The sequence below is a fragment of the Hippoglossus hippoglossus genome, chromosome 22 (genome assembly GCF_009819705.1).
Source record: "Hippoglossus hippoglossus isolate fHipHip1 chromosome 22, fHipHip1.pri, whole genome shotgun sequence".
Classification (NCBI taxonomy): domain Eukaryota; kingdom Metazoa; phylum Chordata; class Actinopteri; order Pleuronectiformes; family Pleuronectidae; genus Hippoglossus; species Hippoglossus hippoglossus.
In genome coordinates this window covers 12,139,513-12,165,818 of record NC_047172.1, presented here as the reverse complement: position 1 = coordinate 12,165,818, position 26,306 = coordinate 12,139,513, and the positions used below count along the sequence as shown (strand labels likewise).

General features: G+C 40.6%; 2 protein-coding genes and 2 long non-coding RNA genes across 5 annotated transcripts; 2 read left to right on the top strand and 2 right to left on the bottom strand.

Moving 5' to 3' along the window:
• The first annotated feature begins 1,146 nt into the window (after positions 1–1,146).
• LOC117755873 (14-3-3 protein zeta-like) lies at positions 1,147–10,588 on the top strand. The gene is made up of 6 exons (XM_034576030.1): positions 1,147–1,268; positions 1,818–2,250; positions 6,084–6,207; positions 8,494–8,657; positions 8,744–8,839; positions 9,502–10,588. The coding sequence occupies exons 2-6, from the start codon at positions 1,933–1,935 to the stop codon at positions 9,580–9,582; spliced, it is 783 nt and encodes a 260-aa protein (XP_034431921.1). The 5' UTR covers positions 1,147–1,268; positions 1,818–1,932; the 3' UTR covers positions 9,583–10,588.
• LOC117755875 lies at positions 6,484–20,623 on the bottom strand. Its single transcript, XR_004612688.1, has 3 exons — positions 20,612–20,623; positions 12,024–12,029; positions 6,484–6,687 (listed from the first exon to the last, which is right to left on the bottom strand). It is a non-coding gene; the product is annotated as an uncharacterized LOC117755875 (long non-coding RNA).
• adam17a (ADAM metallopeptidase domain 17a) lies at positions 11,769–25,929 on the top strand. Of its 2 annotated transcripts, XM_034576028.1 has the most exons (20): positions 11,769–11,996; positions 12,319–12,451; positions 13,539–13,672; positions 14,015–14,103; positions 14,505–14,691; positions 16,548–16,678; positions 17,133–17,219; positions 17,888–18,013; positions 18,312–18,456; positions 18,772–18,863; positions 20,028–20,180; positions 20,820–21,019; positions 21,185–21,288; positions 21,411–21,545; positions 22,183–22,313; positions 22,470–22,548; positions 22,649–22,737; positions 22,918–22,977; positions 24,298–24,334; positions 25,378–25,929. In XM_034576028.1, the coding sequence occupies exons 1-20, from the start codon at positions 11,891–11,893 to the stop codon at positions 25,785–25,787; spliced, it is 2,628 nt and encodes an 875-aa protein (XP_034431919.1). In that variant the 5' UTR covers positions 11,769–11,890; the 3' UTR covers positions 25,788–25,929. The 2 variants fall into 2 exon arrangements, with proteins under 2 accessions (XP_034431919.1, XP_034431920.1); XM_034576029.1 differs by lacking the exon at positions 24,298–24,334 and having other exon boundaries at positions 11,773–11,996.
• LOC117755876 lies at positions 17,119–17,591 on the bottom strand. The gene is made up of 2 exons (XR_004612689.1): positions 17,325–17,591; positions 17,119–17,255 (listed from the first exon to the last, which is right to left on the bottom strand). It is a non-coding gene; the product is annotated as an uncharacterized LOC117755876 (long non-coding RNA).
• Positions 25,930–26,306: the final 377 nt, after the last annotated feature.

The following is a 26,306-nucleotide window of genomic DNA, read 5'->3' as shown; positions in this document are numbered from 1 at the left end:
GGGGATTCTATTGCAACATCCACGGTCAGGTTGCTCAAAGAGCTAAGAATCCACGGACAAACCAGGGTTTGTCCAGACCATTAAAGAAACATGACAGACTTGAGAACGCTGCAGCCAATGACTCTGGATCAGGAGGAACGACCCCAACTGGGCCCCAAGATGTCTTGGACACACACCCTGGTCTGATCAGCCTGTGATGGCCCTGCCTTCGAGGAGGGTGTCTTGTGATCAAAGGGCAAAACATCCTGATTTATTGTCAAATGATGTGTGCCTAACATCTGCAGTTGGTCACTTTTAGATCACCAGATCCCTAAAATCTGCTGGTGGTTGGCAACTCTCCATCAAGCTGGTGCGGAAGACCTTCAAACATACAAGGGACCTCCGCCATCTTGTCTTATAATTCCAAAAGAGACAAACCCAGGAAGCTGCAGAATAAAGGCAAGTTGATCTGCAATTAAAGTGTATTTAAATGAATAATTCTGGCAATATTTTTTAAACGCAACAATCCTTGCCTCACGGGACAAGGCCTGTTTTGTTCTACGTTTTTCTTACTGTCAACACATTTCATGAAAAGACAAAAGTCAACCATATCAACCATATCAGTGCTTTTCAACTTCCTTGAGCCAATTGATTCCTTCTAATGAAATAAAATAAAGTCTATATTTCATGTTAGTCAAACATCATAATGTAGAAATGAGCTTTGAGTTTTGAGACAATGGTGGCGGGGGACACAGACGAATACGCTTCATCAAATGTATGCACTTGTAAGAGGGATCGAGCCATTTTAGGGGGGTTGGTGTTAAATGTGATTAGTTTACGATAAGAGAAATATAAAATATCACGATATGAAGTATTAAAACCTAACAAATGTCAGGGATGAGTGTGCATGTAAAGAGTGAGAGGGCCACACCCGCCTACAGCGCGTGAAAGCGAGGAGTGATTGGCCGAGCATCTCCATGGCAATGCGATGACGTCTTCGTCCCTTGCTCTAATTGGAGGAAACCCCGTGGCCCCAGCCGCTGCAGCGTTCCGGTCTGTCAAACTATCCCCCACCCAGAAGGCCCGCCTCTTTACCCCGCGTTGACACACTACTGGTTCACTCGGCCAATTATTGTCTGTCAATCAGCACAGGGCTCGGTTTATGATTGGCCGATTGGCTGTCATAGGACCCGCCCCCGGTCCTGCTCACTGCTGTTAGGTGTCCGCTGCTGTTCTTCGCCTCTCTCTGTCAAATCGGATCAGTTCGTGGAGCAATCGGATCTCAGGAGGTCAGAAACGATGAGTATTTCACTGCGTCCATTTCCCCGTTTATATGCAGCATCGCGGGCTAATCGCTAAACTCTCACCTGGCTGGTTGATTCGACTCGCTGAACGCCACGAGTGTCGGTAACTGGACGTTTCTTCGTTGAAAGGAGTGGCCGATGTAGCTAAAGCCCGTTAGCCGCGGCTAACCAGTTAGCTGCACCCACCAGACAGCTTTGTGGCGGCTCCTCCAGCAAATCCCGATTCTCGTAGCCTGCCTCAGCTTCGAAACCCGTTTTTTTAAAAGACGGGGGGATTTATTCGTATCTTCACAATACGAGTCGTGATAAATTCTTTATTTAAATCAGTATCGCATCGGGTTGGTACATTTGGCACGAACGTCGCCCGTCAAGTGATTGTCTTGAAGGATATAAATGGCTGCTGTTACCGAAAATAGTGCCTCCTAGTTGTGCGCTAACACCGGGCGGATGCATGTCCTTGTACGCCTCGATAACGATCCGCGGGATTATTTCCACCCACACGTATTAATTGCATTAACTTTTTTTCATTCGCAGCTCGTATCGGTGAGGAATTACATCGTCGATCGCCTGCTGCACACGACCCTTCAGCACCGCAGCCCGTGACTGTCGCGTAGCTTCCCCCTGCATTTCTGACTCCCGTCACGCAAACATGGATAAAGCTGTGGATAAAGCGGATCTTATTCAGAAGGCCAAGCTGGCCGAGCAGTCCGAGCGCTACGAGGACATGGCGGACTTCATGAGGAAGGTCACAGAGATTTCCACCGAGGAAGACCCGCTGCTGAACGAGGAGCGGAACCTGCTCTCCGTCGCCTACAAAAACGTGGTCGGGGCGAGGCGGTCCGCGTGGAGGGTGTTGTCCAGCATCGGGGCGAAGACCGACCAGGCCCAGACGAAGAAGCAGCAGCTGGTGACGGAGTATCGGGAGAAGGTGGAGAAGGAGCTGCAGGACATCTGCAACAACGTCTTGGTAAGGTGTCAAGATTTTCACGGCCCTATCTTTTTTTTAAATTTTTTTTTTTAAGGTCTGCTGCATGGATCCATACCTGCATGTGAGGTGGAAACCCCTCCCCCCCCCAATGCACAACTATGGTAGATTGCTGCTGGTTAATGTTGTAATGAATTTGGCCATTTTGAATCCGCATTGACTCAAAATACATTGCGGTTTATTTAATACTCCTGCTCTTAAGTCAAGTATTATCTAAAAACCAATGTCCTGTGTAGCCCAACTATTTATGGATGCGCACAAAAATGGGTCGAATGCGACTTAAATGTTAACGCAATTTCGCTTAGTCCCGAAACGTGCACGCACACATTTACAGTGACTCATGATTATTTTTCGAACGGCATCTTCCCTGTTTCCTGTGAGCGCCCTGTTGTATAAATAAGGCCCCTACAGGCGGAGAAGGACAAGGAAGTATTATGTAGTCCTCCCACTGTTCCTGCCTTTTGGGAATCTGGATTTAGAACAATGGGCTTGAAACCTTGTGAGGGTGTGAACTGACAAAAGGTCAGAGTGACTGCACCAGCAAGGTGTGTCTGAGAGGAGGAGGAGGGGTTCAAGCCACACACAGGAAAGATAAGGGCTATACTGTTTTCTGTACAGCCATGCTAGGCTCTATGTCCATGCAGTCCCATCTGGCAGATTGAAGCCTAATGTGGTTAGCCAAGTGCAAGATTTTTTTTTTACATGCTCAAAGGACTCCTACTCTAAGCCCAGTTTGTACAGAAAGCCAAAAATGACACCCTCCTGCTGAGCTACAGATTGAAGCCTGAGATACTGTGCCATTTGGTTTCAACTAAAATTCCCAGACATTTCTCTCTGCGTTTTAATGCCATCATCTACTGAAATACTGGTTGGGTCAAGGGGGGGAATGCTTTCACCTCTCGTTTAATCTAATGCAACAGCACAGATTGCTTTACATTTATTTCTGGCCTGCATCCATAATGGATTAGAGGAGATCTGGGTGTAAGCCTAGCTGGAAGATTGAGACACTTTCCCTGAGCTGCTGTCTCTAAAATGCACTGCGGAGCTGCTTGGGTAGGGATGGGTGACTTTAAAAAAAAAAAAGGTGCTACAAATATTGCAATAGAAAGTTTAATAGGAATATAACAAATTTATTATATATATTGATATAACGAAGTCTGTCATTTCTACTGATAAGTACATTTTCATAAATTTTATAACTACAATTAACTCGGGAGGGGAAAAAAGTCTTGCGACATGAAAGAAATTGTGTGCTGCCTCTAATAGCTGTATTTGCCCTTTGCGGATGTGTTGGCATTGTTTGATCAAAATTGACTTGAGGTTTAAACCATTTTAATGATACTTACTCAATTTAACTGTAATTAACAGGATAAAGGAAGGTTGGTAATCGGAAGTCTGATCTCAAGCTATCAAAGAATCTAGTTGAACAACCATTAGCAGCAGCTTGGCTCACAGCCCATCGGACGAGTTCTATGTCCACGGAAGTGTTTTGGCGACACTGATTTCTGAAGTGAAACTGCTTTATTCAGTGGTTCACTTGGATTTATTGTTGGCTTCTGGTAAAAAATATTATCAGAGGGACAACCTGAGCAAAATTTAGGAGCAGCACAGTGCAGTCCCTCCACGATGATTTTTAAAGTGCTCATATTCCCCCCCTATCTTTCGTCATAGATTTTTATGCCTGTAGAGGGTCTGCTAGATCACAAAGGCCAGAGTCTTCAACAAAGGAAGTCCTTCTCGCCCTCAAAGCACTGCTCCTGGAGTGCCTGAAATGCCTCGTTTGCATTCCTTCCTATTTTCTCCCCCTGTAAATTATCTACCGCAGGGCCACCTCCATTTTTACCATGGCTACAGTGGTGTGTACGTACAGCTGATCAGGAAACCTTTGGGTGAGCGGAATGAAATTTTCATTCCATGCTCTTAAGTGGTTGACCAATGACCTAAGAGTGAGCCAGCTGACTTAAGCGCTAAATTGGAGTGTTTCTGACAAGAGCTTTATTCTATCGTTTAATTTTAGTTGGTTACCTCCATTTGTTTTTGGAAAAGAGCAGACCTCACGAACGACTGACACTGAAGGATTACTGACTGGAAAAAGCTGATACAATGACAGCAATGGTGATGAAGTCAGCAACTACAATGATCCCCTGCTACATCACCAAACACCCTGTAGCTAATCAAATTGCTAAATAGAGTTTAGTTCATTTTTGGGAAGTATATATTCTTGTTTAGGCGTCTGAAGGTTCAAACAACCAGTTAGGCTTTCATTTAGCGACACTATTTGTACTATCTTAGTAGCACTGGTGACTGAAATTAGATCTTTGTGTGAATGCCCTGAGAGCAAATCCATTCCTCTTGTCTATTGTATAGAGCACGTAGTGAAAGATGAATGCTTTGCACTTGAGACGTGCACATATTTTTGCTGAGTCAGTAAATGACTTGGGAGTGGCTGATCGTGTGGGTTTGACTCATGAGAGAGACATCTTGCTCCTATGTGCAGGAGAAAAAACGTTTCGTTTTTTAAATAATTGCATTTCGAAAAGTCAAATATGATATTAATATCCTATCTGAACAGACAGTCAGGGCTGTCATCGGGTTGAGGTGATGGAAGGCTTTTTCATTCTAGGCGAAATGATTAATCTGCTCTCTAAATCAGTTAACTTGAGCTTTATCCATGGTTTCACTGACACAGATTAGCCCTTGTAATCTTCTCAAGTCTGTGGAAAGATGGATGACTTGGCCATGAGTGTAATCACAGGGTGTGATTTGTAGCATGTAATTGTAGTTTTGAGGGAATGTTTTTGTCTTTTGTTGGAAGCTACAGATTTAATGTTAAACAATTTAATCCTTAATCTGAAGCTAAATTTCAAATAGTAGTTGTAGGTGGTGCTTGTATCATTCTCTAGATGCTGCTAATTAAACATTGAGGAAATATCATTAGGCAAAGAAAGAATGTTGCAAAGTCTTAAATCAGCAGTAAGACATCAGATAGTTGCTGTACATTGCTGAGGGAAGGAATCTGGTGCAGGAGGCAGCTGGGGGCACACGAGTAGCTTGCCCTGGTTGTGGACAATTTGGAGCAACTTTAGTCCAATCTGACACAGAACAAAATGTTTCCTCTAATGTTACTGGTTGAACACATTTTCTTGACTCCTGATGGAGCAGAACCGTATATTCATTAGTCATTGAGCTGCGCTCTGCTCTGCTCTCTGGTGGATGAAGGCTCATGGGACATTTGGGTCATTGGTATTCACACTGGACCCTTTTCACATTTTATGTTGCAGCATTATGCAAAAAAAACACAATAGCAATGAAGCAAAATATATAGCAATATTTTTGAATAAAGGAAAATTGAACATGCATAAATAGTCAGAATCATTGTTTGACACTTGACATTTAGCTCAGGTTCCTTCCACTCAAACATCTTGTGAGATGCTTCCAAACCTTGAATGGAGGCACGAACCTACAAAAGGTCTCAGAGCTGAAAAAGCATATTAGTGCAAAATCAAACCAAGAGATTCTATCCGTAGAGCTCAGAGTTACCAAGAGCACAGTGGCCTCAAGAATTCTTAAAACAAGCTGCTTTAAATATGGCCTGTATTTATCTGGGCTTTATGGCAGAGTGAGCAGATCCTTTTTTTCTTATAATAAAATAAAGAAAAATCTCAGACAGGTTATGACTTTTCAGTTAAATAGCATGACTAGAGTTTCACTAAGTGATGCCATAATCATCCATATTTGGTTGTTGTGGTGTGCCTATGGTTTAGTTCACTGTGCATGTACTTTATTAAATTGATCTGTCATTTTTGTCTTCACAGAAACTGCTGGATAACTTTTTAATTCCACACTCCAAAAATGGCGAGAGCAAGGTCTTCTATCTAAAAATGAAGGGTGACTACTTCAGATACCTTGCTGAGGTTGCCAATGGAGATGACAAAAAAAGTGAGTTTTCATAAGTACTTGGTTTAGTTTTAGAAAGACACCAACATTTTTAAGTTCAATTTTTCTCTTTGCTTCTCTTAATGTACACTGAGTAAATGTGAGTCTTTAAGGTATCCATTTGTCTTTCATTTATATGTAGAAACAAAAGTAACCCCCCCCCTGTCTTTTTGAATCTGGGCCCCTTCACGCTCCGAATAGGAATGTGACAGATTTTGTCTTGGAGCTAAAAGCTTGAAATGACGTCAAATGGGTCGATGTGTCACAGTCCTGTGACCAGTCTCCTATCTTATAGGAGGGAGGTGGGGGTGGAGGGGGGCAGAGTTCCCTCATAGGGGGGAAAACTATGTTAAAGAATTTCTTTGCCTCCAGCCTTCACTGCTCCATTATTAGCAGTAAGTATTGCATGTAGATCCAAGTTTTCCTGTTAAATCAGCTACCTGGCTATTTCTGCAAAATCTAATGTTATTTTGAAGCTGTTACCTATTGTAATTCTTGCATAGTTCATGCGCAAATATTTCCCAGTAAACTGCATGCGGTTCATGTACTTTTTGATTTTTATACTAGGGCTTCAGACATGCAGAAACAAGTCTGACTCGCTTTAGAGTACCAAATGGCATGTTGGCAAGGAATTTTAGAGGCAGCCAGTGTTTGGTAACGCTTTAAACAAATACTAGGGTAATTTGAAACGAAGCTCAGTTATCGCAAAGACCAGTTATACCAGTTATAAGACCAGCAATCCAGCCCAACTGGCTAAAATGTCAATGTTGTCGATGCCTTAAATGTTACATCGTCCATGGATGATTCAGCGCTGGCTGCAAGGGAGCTATTGCTAGCTGTAGCTACTGCCATGGCTCGAACGCTGTTTGTTCATCAGCCTTTAAAGGTATTTGTGTTAACCTTGCATCATAAATATTGCAGCCAGTGTTGACTTTCTCAAGTGTAATCACACTTGAGACAGCTTTCATCTTGCCCTCACTCAGTGTAGTTGCATTAGTTTCTTTTTGTTTTTATGGTCTGTTGGAAAACTGCTTTCAGGCACAGTACCGCCACCCACTGATCTGGAGTATGTAGTATGTTTTTAACTACCTCCTAAAAGGAAGTTTTCTGAAAAACTTGACCTTTACTAAAACCTTTTCTTTGTCAGCCTCTGAAGCAAAACTTGGCATGAAATAGAAATTGATTTATGAGCTTAAACCTTTGGCTTTTAGTGTAAATCATCGCCTTTTGTCTTGGAAACTCAAAATAGCTGGACAGCGTTTGGGTTTCAGTTAATTCCATTTGCTTCACCTTTACCTGGGGAAACTGACTCTTACTCGATGGAGGAAAACAAAAACATAGGTTGTGGAGATCTATATTTTATTGACGTCAGCAGATCTTGTGGGGAAAAAACTAACAAAAAGGCACAATAAATTTGTGAGTTTCTCGATACTTTTAGACATCTGTAGCACTTTACATGAAGTTTACTGGTTCTGATTCAATTTGTAAATGTGCGCACTATAGTTAATAATAAACTTTACTGCTGATGATGGTTTTCACCTGCAAATTAATTCTCATTTGCTTGGTGTGCTAGTGATTACTAATGTTCAGCAGCTTGAGGTGCACAAAACAGTAATGTGGCTCATCAATTTTATGTTTTACCAACAATGTCATTTCAATACTCAAAGGAAATTTGTTCCAGGGTTAGGGTACACATACAATACTAGTTAGTCAGATCAGTTCACTGTTTGGCTTTTCATAGGATTTATTAACGATAAGAAATGTAGAATAAAACCTGTCCTTTAGTTAAATTTAATAAGTTGATTTCTACGGGAAATTCGTACTCACTTTCTTGCCGAGCGTTGGATGAGAAGATTTATTCGCTCTAGAAAGGTTTTGCTTTGAATAATAAAGCTTGAGTCACCTGCTGATAGTTTAGCTGGGCACAAGCCTACCAGCGCCGCTCAAGTTCACAAATGAACATCTAGTGAAATCTAACATTTTATTTCATTGGCAGTTAATTTCTAGTGCCAGGAACATTAAATATCCAGTGGTTTCTTTGCAACCATTGTAGCAACTGGTATAGAACTCCCTTAAAACAAAATTATTTCAAGTTACTTTGAAAAGAAACCTTGTGTAGTTGTCAGAACCTATGTTATGCTCAGACAAATTTTGGTCAAATTAAACTGAGTGTAGTCTTAAAATGATATTTCCCTGAGTGGATTTGTATTTCAACCTAGACTTTAATATACATTGAGTATTACAAGCTCACTGATTGTTTTTTTTTTTGTTTTTTCTTCCTTTCTCCAGAGACCATCAGTGACTCACAGGAAGCATACGATAAGGCATTTAAAATCAGCAAGGAAGAAATGGACTCCACACATCCCATCCGCTTGGGCTTGGCACTTAACTTTTCCGTGTTCTACTATGAGATCCTCAACGACCCAGAACAAGCCTGCTTGTTGGCCAAAGAAGTCTGTAGATCTTGCAAAAATATGTCACTTGTCCTCAGTTATCTGTAATACTGTTTGTAAATATTTTTCCTGTTTTTGATTTACAGGCGTTCGATCAGGCCATTGCAGAGCTTGACCATTTAAGTGAGGAGTCCTACAAAGACAGCACTCTTATCATGCAGCTCCTCAGAGACAACCTGACAGTGAGTGTTCTGCTCTAACATGGAATATAAACTATCAATACTGTGGTGCTTTGCTTGACTGTCTGTCTTGAATGTCTGCTTCAAACAAGATGAAGTGTATTAATTGACAAAATGGGGGACTGTCTGTTTGAAACATGACATGAGTTTCTTTTTCAAATCAGCACACATAGTCTCAGGCTAACCACCGAGTAAAGTGACCATGATAGTCAGATGGCCTGTTTCAAGAGATTTGCATAAAATTGTTGTTCGCTACCCCATTTCCTTTGTCAGAGAGCCGATTCCCATTGTGTTCAATGATCTCACTTTGTTTGAAGGACACTACTTAATTGCCTCAAGTATTAATTCACTATCCATGGACCAGAATCTTTTCCTTTTTTAAGCAAGAGGAAGTGATGAAATTAACAAATTTTGAATTGTCGATGGGGAAATTCAAGATCTTATGAGTCTCTGCAGTAAACTGCCTGAAAGGCAGATGTTCACACATTTATAACTAAACTCAAATTTTTAAAATCACGTCAGTACCTCTACAAAGTATGTGAATGAATGAGAGTTCAGGTTGTTGGGTGCATATACCAATAGATTCATAACCCATCAAATTCAGAACTGGTGATTTAGGATGTATATCTGACAATTTTTCAAATATATATTGTTTTTCTTTCCAGTTATGGACCTCTGACAACGCTACCGAGGGTGAAGAGGGCGGAGAAGGGAACGAGGAGAACCAGAACCAGAATGAGAACTAAAACCAGCCCTCAATGTTGGGTTCATCTCCTAAAACGACAAAAGGAAAAAAAAAACTTTTTACACATCCTTCATTCCTTATTGCTCCACTCAAACATTCTACCAATGAAACCCACTGCTGAAAAGAGTTGTGTAAGGAAACAAATGAGAAAAAAAAAAAAATCATTCTTTTCACATGGCTGATTTTGACAAATGGTGTAATAAAAAATAAGAAACCCTCCATTCTTCTGGTTTGTGCTTGCCCTGGCCTTCCCATGTGTGCAGTTTCAGCTGTAGAAAAGTGATTAGTAGCTTGACGATGGTATCAGACTCCTTGCTCAATTTTAAAGGCTGAGAAAATTATATCCCGTCATTGAATAAGCCTAAATCCCACCATTGAGAGAGTTGGATTTAATTTTTTTTCCCCCAATAAGAAATGTTGGATATAAAAAAATTTGTTTCCCCTATAGCTTTTTCGTAGTGAGTCTGTCTCTACAAATATGTGGTACGGTTACAGCAGCTGAAGTCCAACATCAAAACAAATGTAATTTTCATACTGCAGGGAAAGCCAGTGCACTTTACATGCTGGCAACAAAACTATAACAGAGCTAAGTAGTGCCCATTGGTGAAATCCTCACTTTCTGCCCTGGTTATGATGCCACTCTATCACTGAAGCATGTCTTTTTGTGGGGGAAAATGGTGGTGCTTGTTTGTCTGACCAAACGCAGGGACCTTTTTAATGGGAAGAAGACAATTCTGTCATGCATGTCTCTTCAGATATTACACTGGAATGGGAACAATTGCTGTAACACACACAAGTCCAAGTGTCAGTTTTAGTAATTTTCAATGCAGGTTTGTACACATCCTAAATGAGGGTGATTTGTTAGTCTGTCCAGTGATTGTCATTAGAGATTTGGACCACTATTGTTTTGCTATTCATTCAATTGTAGTCCCTGAAAGCCTTGTGGAACTGTTTGAATCCCTATGTATCAGCTATGTTAACATGAATAAAACATTTTATAAACCAAATCCATATTAGTCTTTCTTTTTACTTGCAAAACAAATGTACTGTATCTATTATTCTTGCAAATGCTTTATTAGACTGTTTTCCATAAACATTATACAAAATATTATTGGAATGAAACATAACTGATTAAATAAGCTGTCCACGCAGGAGTTTTGTATAAAATGTATCTTTGGCAGCGGTGTAAAGGAGCAAATTTATCTAATAACCAATTTGAAGTCCTTTTTATTGCGTATTTTGATTCAATCATGCTGTTAGTTGCACTAAAATGAAGGTATAGATGGAAATATTATACTTTTTACTCCAAGGACAAGTAAAATGCAGAGAATTAAATATATATAAAAAAATAGTTTCTGACGAAGGCTATAACTGCAATTCTACATTTGCCCATTAATGTCCAGATGTATTTCTATTTCCATGTGTTAATTAGGTTCGCAGGGTGATCATAGGATCTTCTACTTCTATCTTGAGTTGACATTAATACAGAAATTAATTAAATATAAAAATGCATAAATAAATGTAGAAATAAATAAGTAGAAATACAGCAATAGCCCATTGCTAACTTTATTAATCTTTTTCATTTATTTTTCTATTTAATCATTTATTTATGCATTTATTTATACACACTTGTTATATTTTGTCATTCATATATAACAGCCTCAGGGATTTAACATGAAACCTCACAGGTCTCTCTGGCTGAGTGTAGGGAATTACTGTATGTGTGGGTGGCACAGGCCACTCAGAGTTCAATTTTTTGGTGTATACATAAATAAATATGTGTATGTAGAAATGCAGAAATCAATGAATTGATATATGGAAAAATAAATAAGTATAAATACAGAAATAGCCTTTTCATTGCAAACTATCTGTCATTTATTTCTGCATTTATTTATTTATACCTGTGTCATATTTAATTTATAACAGCCTCAGGGATTTGAGATTAAAAAGCATGATACTATTCTGAAATTTGATTTAACTTAATTGCTTTGGAAATGAAGATAAGCCAGTGAAGGAATAGTATGACAGGGGCGATTCAAGGATATTTTGTTACTCACTGTTACTTAAATAACACTTCACACTTGCTACTTTTACTCACAGCTAAGGATTTGAATCTAAACTTCTTTTTACCACAGATAATAAAAACACATCAGGGGCCTTTCGTGATAAATGATAAATAGTTACTATGCGAAAAGCGGATGTTTTCCAGCCGGTGCACTTCCGGGTGGCTCAGCTAACGTTAGCGGTGCAGACAAACAGTAAACTCGGGGCAATGGCAGTATTAGACTAGCTCTGCGAGAGGCCTGAGGATGAGGAACATACTAATAATGGTGCTTTTGGCTCCTTGCTGGGTCAACGGAGCTGTCAAGTCAAGAGTTACCACCGAGGACAACCTCGAGGAAAACCCGGAGTTCGGTGAGTAACTTAGCGAGCTAAGCTAACGTTAGCCTTAAAGTAAATGCTAGCTCTCCTAGGAATGCTAACGGTAAACAGCGACTATTATAAATTAAAAAAGTGTTTACGTTGCACTTCATCTCTTCTCATAATCAATGTCGCTGTTTGTTTAATCTGTTTTTAAAGTGTCGAGTCGTCAGTTTAGGCTAGCTGCTAAAATACAACCACATTATATCAATTGAGGAAGTGGGTTTGTCAGATCCAGTGACGAGTCTGTGCAGGGACACTTAGTTACTGACTCGTCTTCTTCTTCTTCTTGTTCTTCTTCTTGTGTGTTTTCCAGATGTTCTGAACTCCTTCCTGTCAGACTTTGATGTGCTGCCATTCTCGGGCCTCCAGCTGCACTCAGTCAGGAAGAGGGACGTCCACACCCAGTCCCACCTGGAGCGGCTGGTGAGCTTCACAGCCCTGCACAGGTACAGCAGCAGCAGCCACATGTCTGGCGATCAGCCTCAGGAGTTGTGATCTGTGGAGTAGTGTTTCCATCTTAAATGGAAGATTCATAATTTTGTTGATCTGGCTTATGATACAATATGTAGGTTTTAAAAAGTAGAGCCCGGCAGAGTGTTTGGTCTGTTATTGATATTTGGATGTTAATAAAAAGGTGTCCTGACATGCTGACAGAGAAATGTAATTGAGGCTTTAACCGTAAACTTCCTAAATTTATTCATAGTTATAACACAAATACAACCAAATGTATAGAACCAGAATTAAGATAATAAACACATTTCTCTTACATTTAATGTCAACATAAATGCACATTGTTCTTCATTATTCTGCAAAATAAAAGTTTTCATATTGTCGCATATTGGCAAATGGGAATGCAGATGCGGATATTTCTTTCCAAGGCTCATAGCAACTGCTTTTTATAGGTCAAATGATAAATTTGGTCGATTTAATACAAACTATTTTATAGTTGAGGGTGAAAGTCCACAGTCTGTCATGTGAAATTGATCAAAGTGAAATTCCATCTTTTTGTTACAATCCTTCAACCAAAAATGACTTGAAAGATTGATTTTTATTACTCAAATGGCTGCATATTAACCGCAGCTGATCCTTGGGATGTTTATATGATAACTACACATAATATATAATATGTATTAACTCTATAATTTCAAGTTATCCTCTGACTTTTAGTATATAAATAGCTGAAGATGCATATTAACCAGCTGATCTTTGGGATGTATATTTGCACAAAACTAAAGCTGAGGATTTTGACCCCCAGCCTGTACAGTTGGAGTCACACTAAGAGAGAATCACGTCACTGCCTTTATGGACAGAATCTACAGTTACAGCCATCAGACTGACGACTCTGTCAATATACTGTTCATATGATCCTACTTCTTTTTGTGTTGAGACAGCTTGAAAATATGTGGACAGTAAATATTTTGAATATTTGTTGTGTGTGTGTGTGTGTGTGTGTGTGTCACTAAATATGACCCCAAAACCACAGTGTTTGGGTTAATGCTGATGCATGTTTTCATCTTCTTTTTCTGACTTCAGGCATTTCAAGCTTTACTTGACTACCAACACAGACCTTTTCACTGATAACTTCAAAGCTGTGTTTGTAGATAAACATGGGATGGAGGAGAACTATGATATTCAGCTTCAGAACTACTTCACAGGACATGTTGTTGGTAAGTTACACGATTTAGGAATTAATTAATTCAGGTTTTTTTGACAAAATATGCCACTTTCCTAAGAGTCTTAATTTGTATGTGCAAAACAAGTCAAATTAAATAAGAAAAAAACATTTTTAAGAACTTAATCTGAGAAATTACAATCAAGTAATTGACTTTATTGTTGAATATCAGGAGTAACTACAATGTTTGGGTTGATTAAGTACTGTCTTGTTCAGATGATACTGACTGACATGATAGTGTGCCAATATATGTTTGCACCTCATATGAAGAGAGTACAGGATACTGGCTGTTGTTAGTCTTTCAATAACAGTAACCTTACCTGTTTTTTGTCTGCAGGAGAAGAGAATTCACGTGTGCAGGCACACATAGACGGAGATGAGTTTTCAGCTCACATTCTAACTGAAGAAGCAGAGTACAATGTAGAGGTAAGGAGTCGCTGTGAAACCATTGTATCTGTGGAGGGACTGACAATGGGGTTTGACAGTTGTGAGGCCACAGTATGAAAGACTGTGATGAAATTATGGGCTTTACCAGAGCTAAGTAAACCAAGCAAACAGCACATGTTTCAAGGAACATACAGTAAATCCAGTGCTACAATGATGTAGTCTGTAAATCTGGGGAGCTTTTCAGTGTGCAGGTGCCTTTTTCTGTTTTCTTATTTAAAAACAAATTCTATTAAGGCGAATCATTTGTACATTTCACACAGCTTTCGAGTGCCATATTCCTCCTACTCATCTCTTGTACCCTGTCATCTTGGTCATACTCTCTCCACCTTGTGATCGTCTCTGACCCATATGTTTCACTCTTTGTGTTTCTGTCCACACAGCCCCTATGGAGGTTTACAGATTCCCCAACTGATGGCAGGTTGTTGGTTTATCGCTCCGAAGACATCAAGAATCTGAGTCGCATCGCCTCACCAAAGGTGTGCGGTTACGTCCACGCGGCGGACATGGACCTGTTGCCCAAGCCTACCAGGAGGGACTGGGATGGGCAGGAAGTGGAACAGAAAGAGGGTGAGCTCTGCTGTCTTTTTCCCCTCACAAGAATTGTTGAGTTTTTTAAAAATGTGTTCACATTTGTGCCTGTGTGGTGGTAACGTGAAGATAAAGATAAAAAATCTGGTGCAGCCTGTTGGTGGAAAGCAAAGAGTAGATAAAGAGTAGGAGGATGACAAATGATTAAGGTGGAGGGAGGAGGAGGGTGTAGTAGTGAGACAAAGGAGGTGGGTGTTAGATTCTGTAACATTCACTTTTATAACAGCCTTTTTTTATCTGTAAAACAAAGCCTCTTTTATGCACATACACACTACTGACAAGTGGGTATTATGTAAATGCCTTTTTGATTCTCTTGTGCTGTGTTAGAAACGTAAAGGATATAACGCTGATAATGTGCCCAGAGGAGATTTCTATAACACCACTCACTGGCTTCTGGTTGAAAGCACTCGTTGGGGAGATGAGTCGAGGTGAAGGTTCTTCTGGAGGAGGCATTCAAATTCATGGAGGCTTAGCGGCCCAATGAGATGACTCTGAGTTGTCACTGGTCTCCCACTGCTTTTTGTGGAAGCCAGAGCGATGCACACCCACACTCTCGAGCAGTGTAGAGTCATGTGTACAGAACGATGTAATGATCAAATGAGGTTTCTTATTGTTGTCTTGATAATCCTCAATTACTCCGAATTCTTGAGTGGAATTTAAACATGCTACACACATTTTACGGGGAGATTACATGAATAGATGCAATTAAAGAAATATTTTGAAATAAGAATAATTTGGGCTACAACTAACAAATATTTCCAAAAAAGTCTCATAATCACAATTTCCTCACAACCAACCAGGTGTTTTCGGATGTCATGTTTTGTCTGACCAGCAGATGTATTGGAGAAGCTGTAGCGAGACAATGTTTGGGGTTTTTGCTTCTGATATACATAAAATATTTACTGAGCATCTGAATAGTTGCCAACGAATTTTATGCAAATGGACTAATTTAATTATCAAATTATTTAATCTCTCAGAAGACAAAAATTATTAGACTTTATACATTTCTCTGTCAATTAGATGAAATCCGAGGTTGACCCGTCCAGCTTCTAAAATGTTAAGAATTGCTGCTTAATTTATTTGTGAGCAGAATACTTTTTTAAGCTTTGTACTATTTGTTGAACAAAGTGCACAATTTTAAGACATTACCATTGACTCCGGGAAAGTTTGGTGGCCATTTTATATTTTCTCACACCAGAGCAGTGCCTGTCGGTAGAGGTTGATCACTTGGCTTGAGTTATTCCAGGCGTGTGGTCAGTCAGTCTCATTTATTACTGCGAGAGGTGGCTGCTCCGCTCCGATAGTGTTCGGCTTTTACATGATTCACTTATTAGCATAATATCAAGATGAATCGCCTATGGAAATAAAGAGTTTATCCTGAAAACTGCTGCTCCAACTGTTAAAATGAACTGCAACATCACTGTATGGTGTGTTTGTTAATTCTGCTTCAGTTTACAGTGACTTTCTTATCTAATTGTTAAAATATACATCAGACCTCATTGACACTTTTCAATATGTGCTCAGGCCTTTTCTTTCATGTTAAACATCAGCTTTATTCTGGCTTTAAGAACAGAGACAGAGCTTAATCAGTCCACAGGCAAACATAAAAGAAGACATGTTGCTAAATGTGAAAATTAGGGCAATTAACGGCGGGACACTGGAGCGTGGCCTCATTCTTTTACTTCTTGCTGTCCCTATTTATTTGTAAGATTAACCTGTTAGGATATTTTTTAAACACATGATAATTTCCTCTTTTTGCTTGTTTTTCAGCCTCTGACCATTTTTCTTCTAATTAATTAATCTCTCAAACTGCTCCTGCTGCTTCTTCCTTGTAGAGAGCCACCACAGAGAGAAAAGACAGGCACACGACCACAAGAAGAACACTTGCCCCCTGCTGCTGGTCGCAGATTACCGCTTCTTTAGACACATGGGCCGTGGACAAGAGAGCGTCACTCTCAACTACCTGGTCTGAGTTTATGATCATATGTACAAAACATAATTCATTATGGAAGAGAGACATGTAAAGCTTTAACATGTATTCTTAGGGTATTAAATTAATCATCTCCACTGTTTAGTTTTACATCCCCAAACAGACAAACCTGTAATCTATTATAAGTATGTTTCACGAGAGAGAGTGGGTGTTCTCTCAAATGTTTCAGAGAAGCAGAAGCAGGGAACCAGGGAACCAGGGAACCAGGGAACCAGGGGCTCTGAAATTATTCAGAGTGTCAGATGAGAGAAATTTTGTCGTACAGATTAGCTGCTACCTCTGCACAATTTTTTTCAATTCCTTTTCATTGCCATAATTTTTAGGCCTGTCAGAGTTTTCTTTTATGTATGTTTGTGGGGAAATAATTCTAGTATTGTTGTTTGCTTTAATCATTATTGCTGAGTAATTTATTTTTATTTTCTCACTTCAGATTGAGCTGATTGATCGAGTTGATGACATTTATAGGAACACAACGTGGGATGATGAATTCAAAGGCTATGGGGTTCAGATCCATCAGGTCTGTAGTGTTGTCTGTGTCTTGTATGGTGTTCCACTTGTAAACCAATTTAAAGCATTTAAACAACATTTCACTGCTCCCAGCAGCACAACTGCTTTGTATTACATCAAGTCACTCCTCGAAGTGAAGCTGATAATAACACAGTCCTGCAGAGTTCGAGAGCTGCATTTTTCTGAGGAACTGAAAGCTTTTGTGTGTGGCTTGTGGGGTAATTGAATTTGTTCCACGGGCTGTGGGAATGAATGGAGACACTGTTTTTCATACGATGAGTTGTGGGTTTCCTCACTGAAAAGATATGCATTCATTTAGCTACTCAGAGTTATATTGCAATTTTCTTCGCGCTAAAGTCAAGAAGAACTGTCATATCTATCTATCTATCTATCTATATATCTATATAGATATATATAGATATATCTATATATATATATATATATATATAGCTATTATTGTATTATAGCTGCCACTGTAAGTCTGGGGTTAGGCCACCTCTGACAGCCATTGTTGTAATTTACTATAATTTATAATTCAACAGTCATTTGAGAAATAAATGTAATATTTACTATGCATTTTTAAATCTGGATCTTTCCAGCCTCTAATTAAAATCATAAAATTGGGTAATTATACACAAGGAATTTTCCTTAAATAACATCCTTGGTTACTGTTCTCAGATGATTATCAACAAGGCGCCTACAGAGCCTCCCCCTGGTCATGCTGGCACCGGCTGGGTCCACTATAACATGGAGGACAGCCCTGTGAAAGGAAAAGTGGTGTGGGACGTGAAGCGACTGCTTGAGGTAGGAATAAGAATCAAAGAGACAGAAAGGTCAACACATAGACAAACAGAATGTCTAGATAAAGGCATGAGTTAATTCTCCGGATCTTACCCAATGGTCATGTCTTTACAGCTTTAATGAAAAATATTTTAATCTGTTTTTAATCCTCATGGAGATGGACTAAATTATTGGGTTTCTATGGGATCGATATAATTTAGTTTGTTAATGTCCTTTTCTTTATGACTTGTTTTTTGTTTAAATAAACCTACCTTTGACAGATTCTACAGTTGGTAGATAATAATTCCTCTTGTTCCCTCAGCAATTCAGCTCAGACATCGCTGGCAACGCCTCCAATGTGTGTCTGGCCCACCTGTTCACCTACCAGGATTTTGATGAGGGCACATTGGGGCTGGCCTACGTGGCCCCCTCTAAAGCTCAGGCCCTGGGCGGCCTCTGCCCCAAACGTAAGAGCACAATGACAAATCTGTATGTATTGTCAAATAATGTCTAAATTACAAGGTCAGTGAAATATTTTACAGTCACCTTGCTCTTCTTGTGCTGCTTGTGTGTTTATGTTTTAGCGACTATGTTTCTATAACAATAAACATTTTAATTAATGGGAAGTTAGTTGTGTAGATTCACGAATACTGATCTGGGGATTTGTAACAATTACACAGGATTAAGTTGAAGCCGTCACATTCAAAAGGGAGAGCTGCTTGTGTAAGCCTTTTGAGAAACTAAACAAACACTGAACTCTTTCTCCGATTGTCATTTTGTAGCTTACTACCCGTCTCACTCCATCAAGAAGCCCAGTTACCTTAACACGGGCTTGACCAGCACCAAGAACTACGGCAAAACCATCCTCACAAAGGTCTGTTTTTACTTCATTCTCCACCGCAGTCTTTGACAAATATAATAAGTGGGTGCACTCGGCCCCAGTCAGGATGTTATGCAACTTGTCAACGTGCCAAATTGGGATTGGAAGTAGAGCAGACACTCCTTTTTGTGTGGGTGTTATGAGTAATGATTCTACCCCTGTTGCATTTTGACACTTACAGTAACAGTGTGTTGAATGCTCCATATACGAGTTTCCGCAAAGTTTCAACACATTCATTTGAGCTTGATTTGGAGCTATTCTGTAAGCTGTAGGATGACGTATACATGCAGTAAATTCTCTGTTATGAGTAGTGCAATACGGAAACACCAGCATCTTTCTATTGAATAGTAAAAAGTATCGTCAGTCCTTATCGGTGTTTGTTCTGTAAGGTAGGGTTGGTAAGTAGTTTCTGAAACTTTTATCTTGTTTGTTGAATCCTTCTTCACATCCCAATTAGCCATCAAATGATTTCAAGAAGAAAATAGAAAAAGGCTGGTGGCTGTGGCCTTGGCAGGACTGTAATACCAACATCCAATCATTTTATTCAAACTGAATGAATGGCGTACCTGTCTGCCACTGAACGACCTGTCTGCCCGTGCTCTCACTGCGCATGACTGGAGTCTTCAGCCTTGGAGATGAACACATCTCTCTGAAGCAGAGACGACAGCGAGCAGTTAGCGAGCGAGTCACACAAAGGTTGGCTCGTAGGCGTTGGCAGATAAGAGCCTGTTCATGTGTTTTTGAGGCGTAGCTTAGACAAGAGGGCTGATAGGTGGGTTGAGATCGGTTGAATTCTTTCAAAGTGTAGCCTGCTACTGCTAGCTTGTCCAGTATTACCAACCCTAGCTTTAAGGCTCATTTATGTTGTCTTTACATACAAAAAGAGATGTGTCCCCTTCAAACAATATAATTGTGACTACCCTTATGGGCAGTGTAGAGTCAAGGATTTCTGACGACAACAAACATGGTGTTGGTGAAGAAGGTTGGGAGAATGTACCGCTTAAGAAAGAGGAATACATTTCAAAAGTTGACATGTATTCCTCATGCCCTAGTACTGCTTTGATTCGTATCTGTAAGATTTGAACAAATATGGACAAAATGTATGTAGAGCACAGCAGAAGAGCCTTTAATACATCTGGTGTGTTTGCGTCTCATCAGGAAGCGGATCTGGTGACCACTCATGAGCTGGGCCATAACTTTGGAGCAGAGCACGACCCTGACAACATCCCCTACTGTGCTCCCAGTGACGATAACGGGGGGAAGTTCGTCATGTACCCCATCGCAGTGAGCGGAGACCATTACAACAACAAGGTACCGACAAGTCAAAAACTGCATTGAACCTCAACATGCAGTGTGATGCCACAGATGTATAAATAAATATATAAAACAATCCGTGCTGTCAGTCAGGTAAGAGGACACATTGAGTTAATAATGCAAAGTGAAATGTGAAAAGGTGTGAATACCATTTCTAAACGAGATGTCCTGATCAGCGTTATGTAATAGTGAGTCACAGACACAGTTGCGAAATGTGACAGACAGTAAATGTACTTTACCTCCTCCGTCACCAGCCTTTGCAGCTAATTTACATGTGACTTTGAAAGGGCTGTTGATTATCTGTTGTGGCTTTTTCGGCAACTGAACCTCTTCAAGATATCTGCCAGGGTTTTACACTATCTTGATCACATCAATATACATAAATAAGACTTAATACAAAGGCAATGCAACTGTTGATGTGGCTGTACATTCATGCTTGGTTTTGTCAAAAGACAACATTCCTTACAGGCAAAAAGCCCATTGTTTCACCAAGATTGTGTACTTTTTATTTGATGGAGCTACGTATGTCTGTTCAAATTTTATCCTAGTTTCATGGCAGCACTTTATCACCATGTCCTCGGCATCCACTCCCAGCTAATATCTAACCTCACTCTACTTCTCCTTTTCCGCCTCAAGCGTTTCTCCAACTGCAGCAAGATCTCCATAGGAAAGACATTACGTTCCAAGGCTCCAATGTGCTTCAAGGAGAGGAACAGTAAGGTATGTGGGAACTCCAGAGTGGAGGAGGGGGAGGAGTGTGACCCCGGGCTACTCCACCTAAATGATGACCCCTGCTGCTCCTCCACCTGCAAGTTCAAACATGGTGCACAGTGCAGGTATGTGGCCCAAAAGATCCACCGCAAGAAAATGTAGAAAACCAAAGCCATCAATTATAAATACACACACACACACAAAGATCAGGTTAAATCATTGAACTTGACATAATGAATCAGAACATGTTTGTTGCTCGTGAGATTCACATGTCCTTGTTCTCTCAACAGTGACAGAAACAGTCCCTGCTGTTTGAATTGCAAGTTTGAACAGGCAGGAGTGAGGTGTCAGGAACCCATTAGTGCAACCTGTAAAGGCATATCCTCCTGCACAGGTGAGCGCCACCTGCTGGTTTATCACGAGAGCTGCAGCAATCTCTGAAGGGCTGTTTGCCACCCTTATTTATTTATAGGAAACACTGAAAAACTATATTTCTTCCGTTCCTTGACATCTTAGGCAACAGCAGCCAGTGTCCACCTCCTGAAAATGCACTTGACAACACTGTGTGTGTTGACAACGGCCGCTGTCACAAAGGAGAGTGCAACCCGTTCTGTGAGGCCATGCAGAACCTTCAGTCCTGTGCTTGCAACGGTAAAAGATGTTGATATGTCTCAAGAGCAGGGGAAACTGTGCAAGAGCCCCAAACTGATAAAAGCTGATCTGGATGATCTGTTTCAGAGATGTGACTCTGGTGATTTAAGATAATAATCAAATACAATCCTAACTTTGGGGAAAACACTTTTTTTAAAGTTTAGATTAGAATTTAATCTTTGAGATTTTGGAGGATAAATGATCAAACATCAACCCACAAGCATTTCCCCTGCATACTGAGGCTTGAGTCCTCTGATAGCAGCTGTGGGTTCAATTCCAACCCAGCCCTTTGCTGCACGTCTTCCTCCATTCTCTCTCCTCATTTCATGCTTGCTGTCCATTTTTCTATCATTTAAAAAAAGGCACTAAATGCATAGAAATGCAAATTGCTGCAATATAAAAACTGGTTGTGCACCACATGGGAAGTTTAGATGTTTTTGCAGATAGCAGTGTTCTGTCATAAATAATCAAAAGGACCATACATAGTCTCAGCAATCACCTTAGTCTGTTTAGCTTGGTAATCTCTGAATGAGCTCCCCTTTGATTAAATATTGTAATTTCTATTCTGAAAGCCAAACTGAAGGACAAAACATTTTTTTTACGTCGTTATAGAAATAATCTTCTCTCTTGTTTCTAGAAACGGAAGACTCCTGTAAAGTGTGCTGCAGGGGACCAGCTGGCCTCTGCTCTCCGTTCGTCCAGGGCAATGGCAGCTTCCTTTACCTTCGCAAAGGAAAACCGTGCACTGTGGGCTTCTGTGACGAGGGCGTGAGTCATCAAACCTTTGATATCTGTCAGATCTACAAACAGATTGGTCCTCCTTTTGTTGATCTTAACACAGTCCTGAACTGAAATGTATAGTGTTACAATGAGTTAATGCCTTGAGTTCTGATTTACTCATCAACATTTCTCTTGTTAAAACAGGGAAAGTGCATGAAGCAGGTGCAGGACGTCATCGAGAGGTTGTGGGATTTTATCGACAAGCTGGACATAAACACTTTTGGTAAATTTCTGACGACGGGATGCTTTTAGATTGTAACAAGCGTGGCAATGTGAAATACTAAGAAACATTTCAATCATCACCAACGTTACCTCTCCACCAGGGAAGTTCCTGGCTGATAACATCGTGGGCTCAGTCGTGGTGTTTTCCCTCGTCTTCTGGATTCCTCTCAGTATTCTGGTCCACTGTGTGGTAAGAAACTGGTCGACATCAGTATTCCCTTGCTCCCAGTGTCGTCAGTGTGTCAATAACCGCTCCTTATCGAATTTGTATCACTGGGGTTTAAGCGTGATCTCTTCATCACCAACTGCAGTAATGATTTTTATTGTTTTACTTCAAGTGGTGACAGTGCTGTCCTGTTTCTTTTTGCAGGACAAACGACTTGACCAGCAGTATGAAGAGAACACAAAGATCTTCTACTACCCTCCAAGTGTAAGTTCCTCTATTCCTATTCTTTATTTGAATCCTGTGCATTAGCCTTGCTGACACTCTAACAAAACTAATACAATCCCAACGCTTTTGGAAACAACTGACATCGGTAACAAGGAAAAGGAGCATGAAGGTTCATTTTTCAGGATGAGGCATTTCCCTTATCTCTGTCTGTTGATTTATCACTTTTAAAAAACAAGGTGTCACAACATGTTGATTCAGACAACACTGCTGAAGAGGAAATTACCAACAATTATTTTTAACGCCAAGATTATCTCTGCTGTTTGGCAGTGGGTGAAGAAAGCTTTAAAAAACGTCATGTTATAAAATGTAAAAAATCAAGAAACTTAAAATTGCTTTAACTGTTTAATTTTAAATATAATTGGAAGAAATGTATTTATTTATTACATTATAATGGTCTTGAACGTTTTCTCTGTTTATTAACTATGATGTTAGATCAGAAAGAGAATTCTGATCTGTTTTTGTCTTTTCTTTTCACTGGTTTGACGGGTTTAACTCTGATTGTAGCTCATTTAGTCATAAATATTCCCCTTTAGACATGTTTTAAGACAGATACAAAACATAATGTTTTGAGTAATAATTGTTGTCCTATACAATTTTTCACAAAAAATCTTTTAAAGACATTTACTCCATCTCCCTCACTGACAGACTAGGAGTCTATGAAATGAATTGTTTTGAAGTTTAACTGCTGGACCTAATGACTCACGTCAAACTAGTTTACGTTTCATTCTAAACAATGATTTGCTTCTGAACCAGTTGTGATATCAGGTTTCTATGAACACTGTCATCCTCCATATAAGATACATGTGAAAACACAGAGACACTGTATAACTGTGCATCGTTCAGCACAGTCAAGGTCAAACACCCAAGTGAGGTATCAATAAGCAAAATACATTAGTGTGCAGCTGAGACTTGAGGATTTAAAACACAAAGTTTTCAGGAGCTTTTTTATGTATGGCATCAGCAATTCCTCAGTTTGTAACTTGCTTATTAAATTTGTTGTCTAATGATGCTTCTTTTCTGTTTGACACACGTCAAGTGCTACTGCAAAAATGTCTCTCTTAGGGCAGAACTTTTCAAACCTCGTTGTTCTCAGAGGAGTTTGAACAGATCTGGGGCTGAATGCGCTCACAGTCGTGAACATAGAGAACAGCAGGAGAAGAAGCTTTAACACGAAGCGGTGTAAACCAGTGGTCAGGTTATACGTCTGTAATGGCCGCACTGTCTCTGCTGGGTTCAAGTTGCAAATGACCTGTCCATCACTCTTTGCCTTGGCCCTTTCTGTTCTCATCGGAACTGCAGCAGATGGTGGAAGTTTGTAATAGGGCTCCCGCCATAGGTGAGTGCGTGTGCCATGGCTTGGTGTTGCGATGCGTTGCCATCGATTCCGTGAGGATGCATGGTCAGTGGCCCACGTTTGGGATACTCCTGCAGTCGGTCACTCCTTGATGTAATCACTGATCTGGCTGCACATTCCCAGCCTTCAAGCTCCCTCAGGGCGCTGATCCTGAGAGGGTTTGAGTTAGAGACGCTCAAACTAAAACTATTACACGTGACCTAATGGCTGCGAGTGTGAGTCGTCATCGGATCAGAAATTACCTCAAGAAAACAAGGGTGCATTTGAGGAGTATTCAAACAGAGAGAGGACCCCAACAGGTTGCACCTTGTCGTCTTTATGTGAAAACCCATGCAGTGTGTCAGCATTTTACGTTTGCATCGGCTGCTGCTCTAAGCCACAAGATGAGGGCAATGTCGTTGAGGTGATTGTTTCTCTTCTTTGATTGTTTCTTAGCCTTTTTTGTTTTTGTAATTTGCTGTTTGCACTGTGTTGCGTCGTTTGTCAGGTCTGATTCAGGACATGTGGAGACTGAGGACACATTCCGCTATAGATTTTTCTCACAGCAGACATTTTGAATAATAAATAAATGGTAGTAAAAGAAAAAGGCCAGGTTCTAATTACATTGATGACAGATAACCCGACTAAACTAATCCTGTAAGTGAGTCAGTTTGCTCCATATCAGGGTCCTGGTGCCTTTTTAAAGGGACTGCAGCCATTATTGGTATTCGTTACACTTCTGTTTGTGACAACACAGAATGTCCACTGTGAGGAAGGTTTACTGTTTCACTCATTCCCACTTTTACTGGGGGTGTTGAGAAAGTTAATGGGGTGGAGCTAAGTAATGGTTGTTAAATTTTTCTTTAGTATATTGGAAATAACATGAGGGTTATTAGACTAAATAAGTATGTCACATAGTTAAAGTTAAAAGATGATGAGAAATATGATTCAAAATGTAGTAAAAAGGGAATGAATTCCACCTCAGTCAGAGACCCACGGCTTTGATGTGGTTCTAACTCGCATGTTTGTTTTTTTTCGCTCTTCAGAGTCAAGAAATGCTGAACAACCTCGAGTCAGTGTCAGGCTTGCGCATCGTCAAAACTCCTCAGCCTCCCTACTCCTGCGCCGGCCGGACCGCGCCCTCCTCCCAGCCCCTGCGGCCTCATCCACTAAGCCAGGTCGGGGCCCCTCCCGTGGCCAGCTCCAGCAGCAGCAGCAGTACCCCGGCCCCCGGCCCGAGTTACGTCCCCACCCCGGACAGCGCAGGGGGGCTGCGGATGGCTACCATCCAGGAGGACACCAGCAGCGACTCTCACCTGGGAGAGGAGGGCCTGTCGGACGATTTCACAACCGCAGGAGCCTGCTCGTCGGCTACGAAGTCCTCCTACGAGGATCTGACCGAACAGAACCTGCCGGGCAGGGAGCGGCGCCGCCTCCAGAGGCAGGACTGCATTGAAACTAAAGAGACCGAGTGCTGAGTAAACAATCCGCACTTTAAAAGCACCAACATGTACATGCGACCTGATAAGTGTTTTAGGGAACATGCAAATATAAGCAGCTTCATAGGCTTTTTTTTTTCTTATCACAAGTCACATACACAAAGAGTTTAGAGGTAAAATCATACATGTCATTTAGATCACGTTTCTAAGAACATGTCAGGCAACACTGGATATTACTCACTTACTTGCATTGAGTCACTGAAAAATGATTCATGAAAAGTCTAGACTCGCTGTGACTGCAGACAAAATAGTTGTTGAGTGACTTAAAGTTTATGTGTGAAATAATGCTGTGCCTTTCTCAGTGAGGCAGACGATATCTTCGGCCAGAAGAAGCCTTGGAAACCGGAGGTCCTTGTGGATAAATTCACATTGGCCAGGTTCTAAAAACACATCGTGTAGTGACAGTAGAACGGCCCATACCTCCGCCAAGGCCCAACTGTCCACTTAAAGTCTATCAAGCTGCACCAAATTGCAAA

Excerpts from the sequence above, each read along its gene's own strand:
- LOC117755873 (XM_034576030.1), top strand. The coding sequence starts at position 1,933 with ATGGATAAAGCTGTGGATAAAGCGGATCTTATTCAGAAGGCCAAGCTG. Across the intron at positions 2,251-6,083 it reads ACATCTGCAACAACGTCTTG|AAACTGCTGGATAACTTTTT; the intron begins GTAAGGTGTCAA and ends TTGTCTTCACAG. Across the intron at positions 6,208-8,493 it reads CAATGGAGATGACAAAAAAA|AGACCATCAGTGACTCACAG; the intron begins GTGAGTTTTCAT and ends TCCTTTCTCCAG.
- adam17a (XM_034576028.1), top strand. The coding sequence starts at position 11,891 with ATGAGGAACATACTAATAATGGTGCTTTTGGCTCCTTGCTGGGTCAAC. Across the intron at positions 21,546-22,182 it reads TCAGTCCTGTGCTTGCAACG|AAACGGAAGACTCCTGTAAA; the intron begins GTAAAAGATGTT and ends TCTTGTTTCTAG. Across the intron at positions 22,549-22,648 it reads GCTGGACATAAACACTTTTG|GGAAGTTCCTGGCTGATAAC; the intron begins GTAAATTTCTGA and ends CCTCTCCACCAG.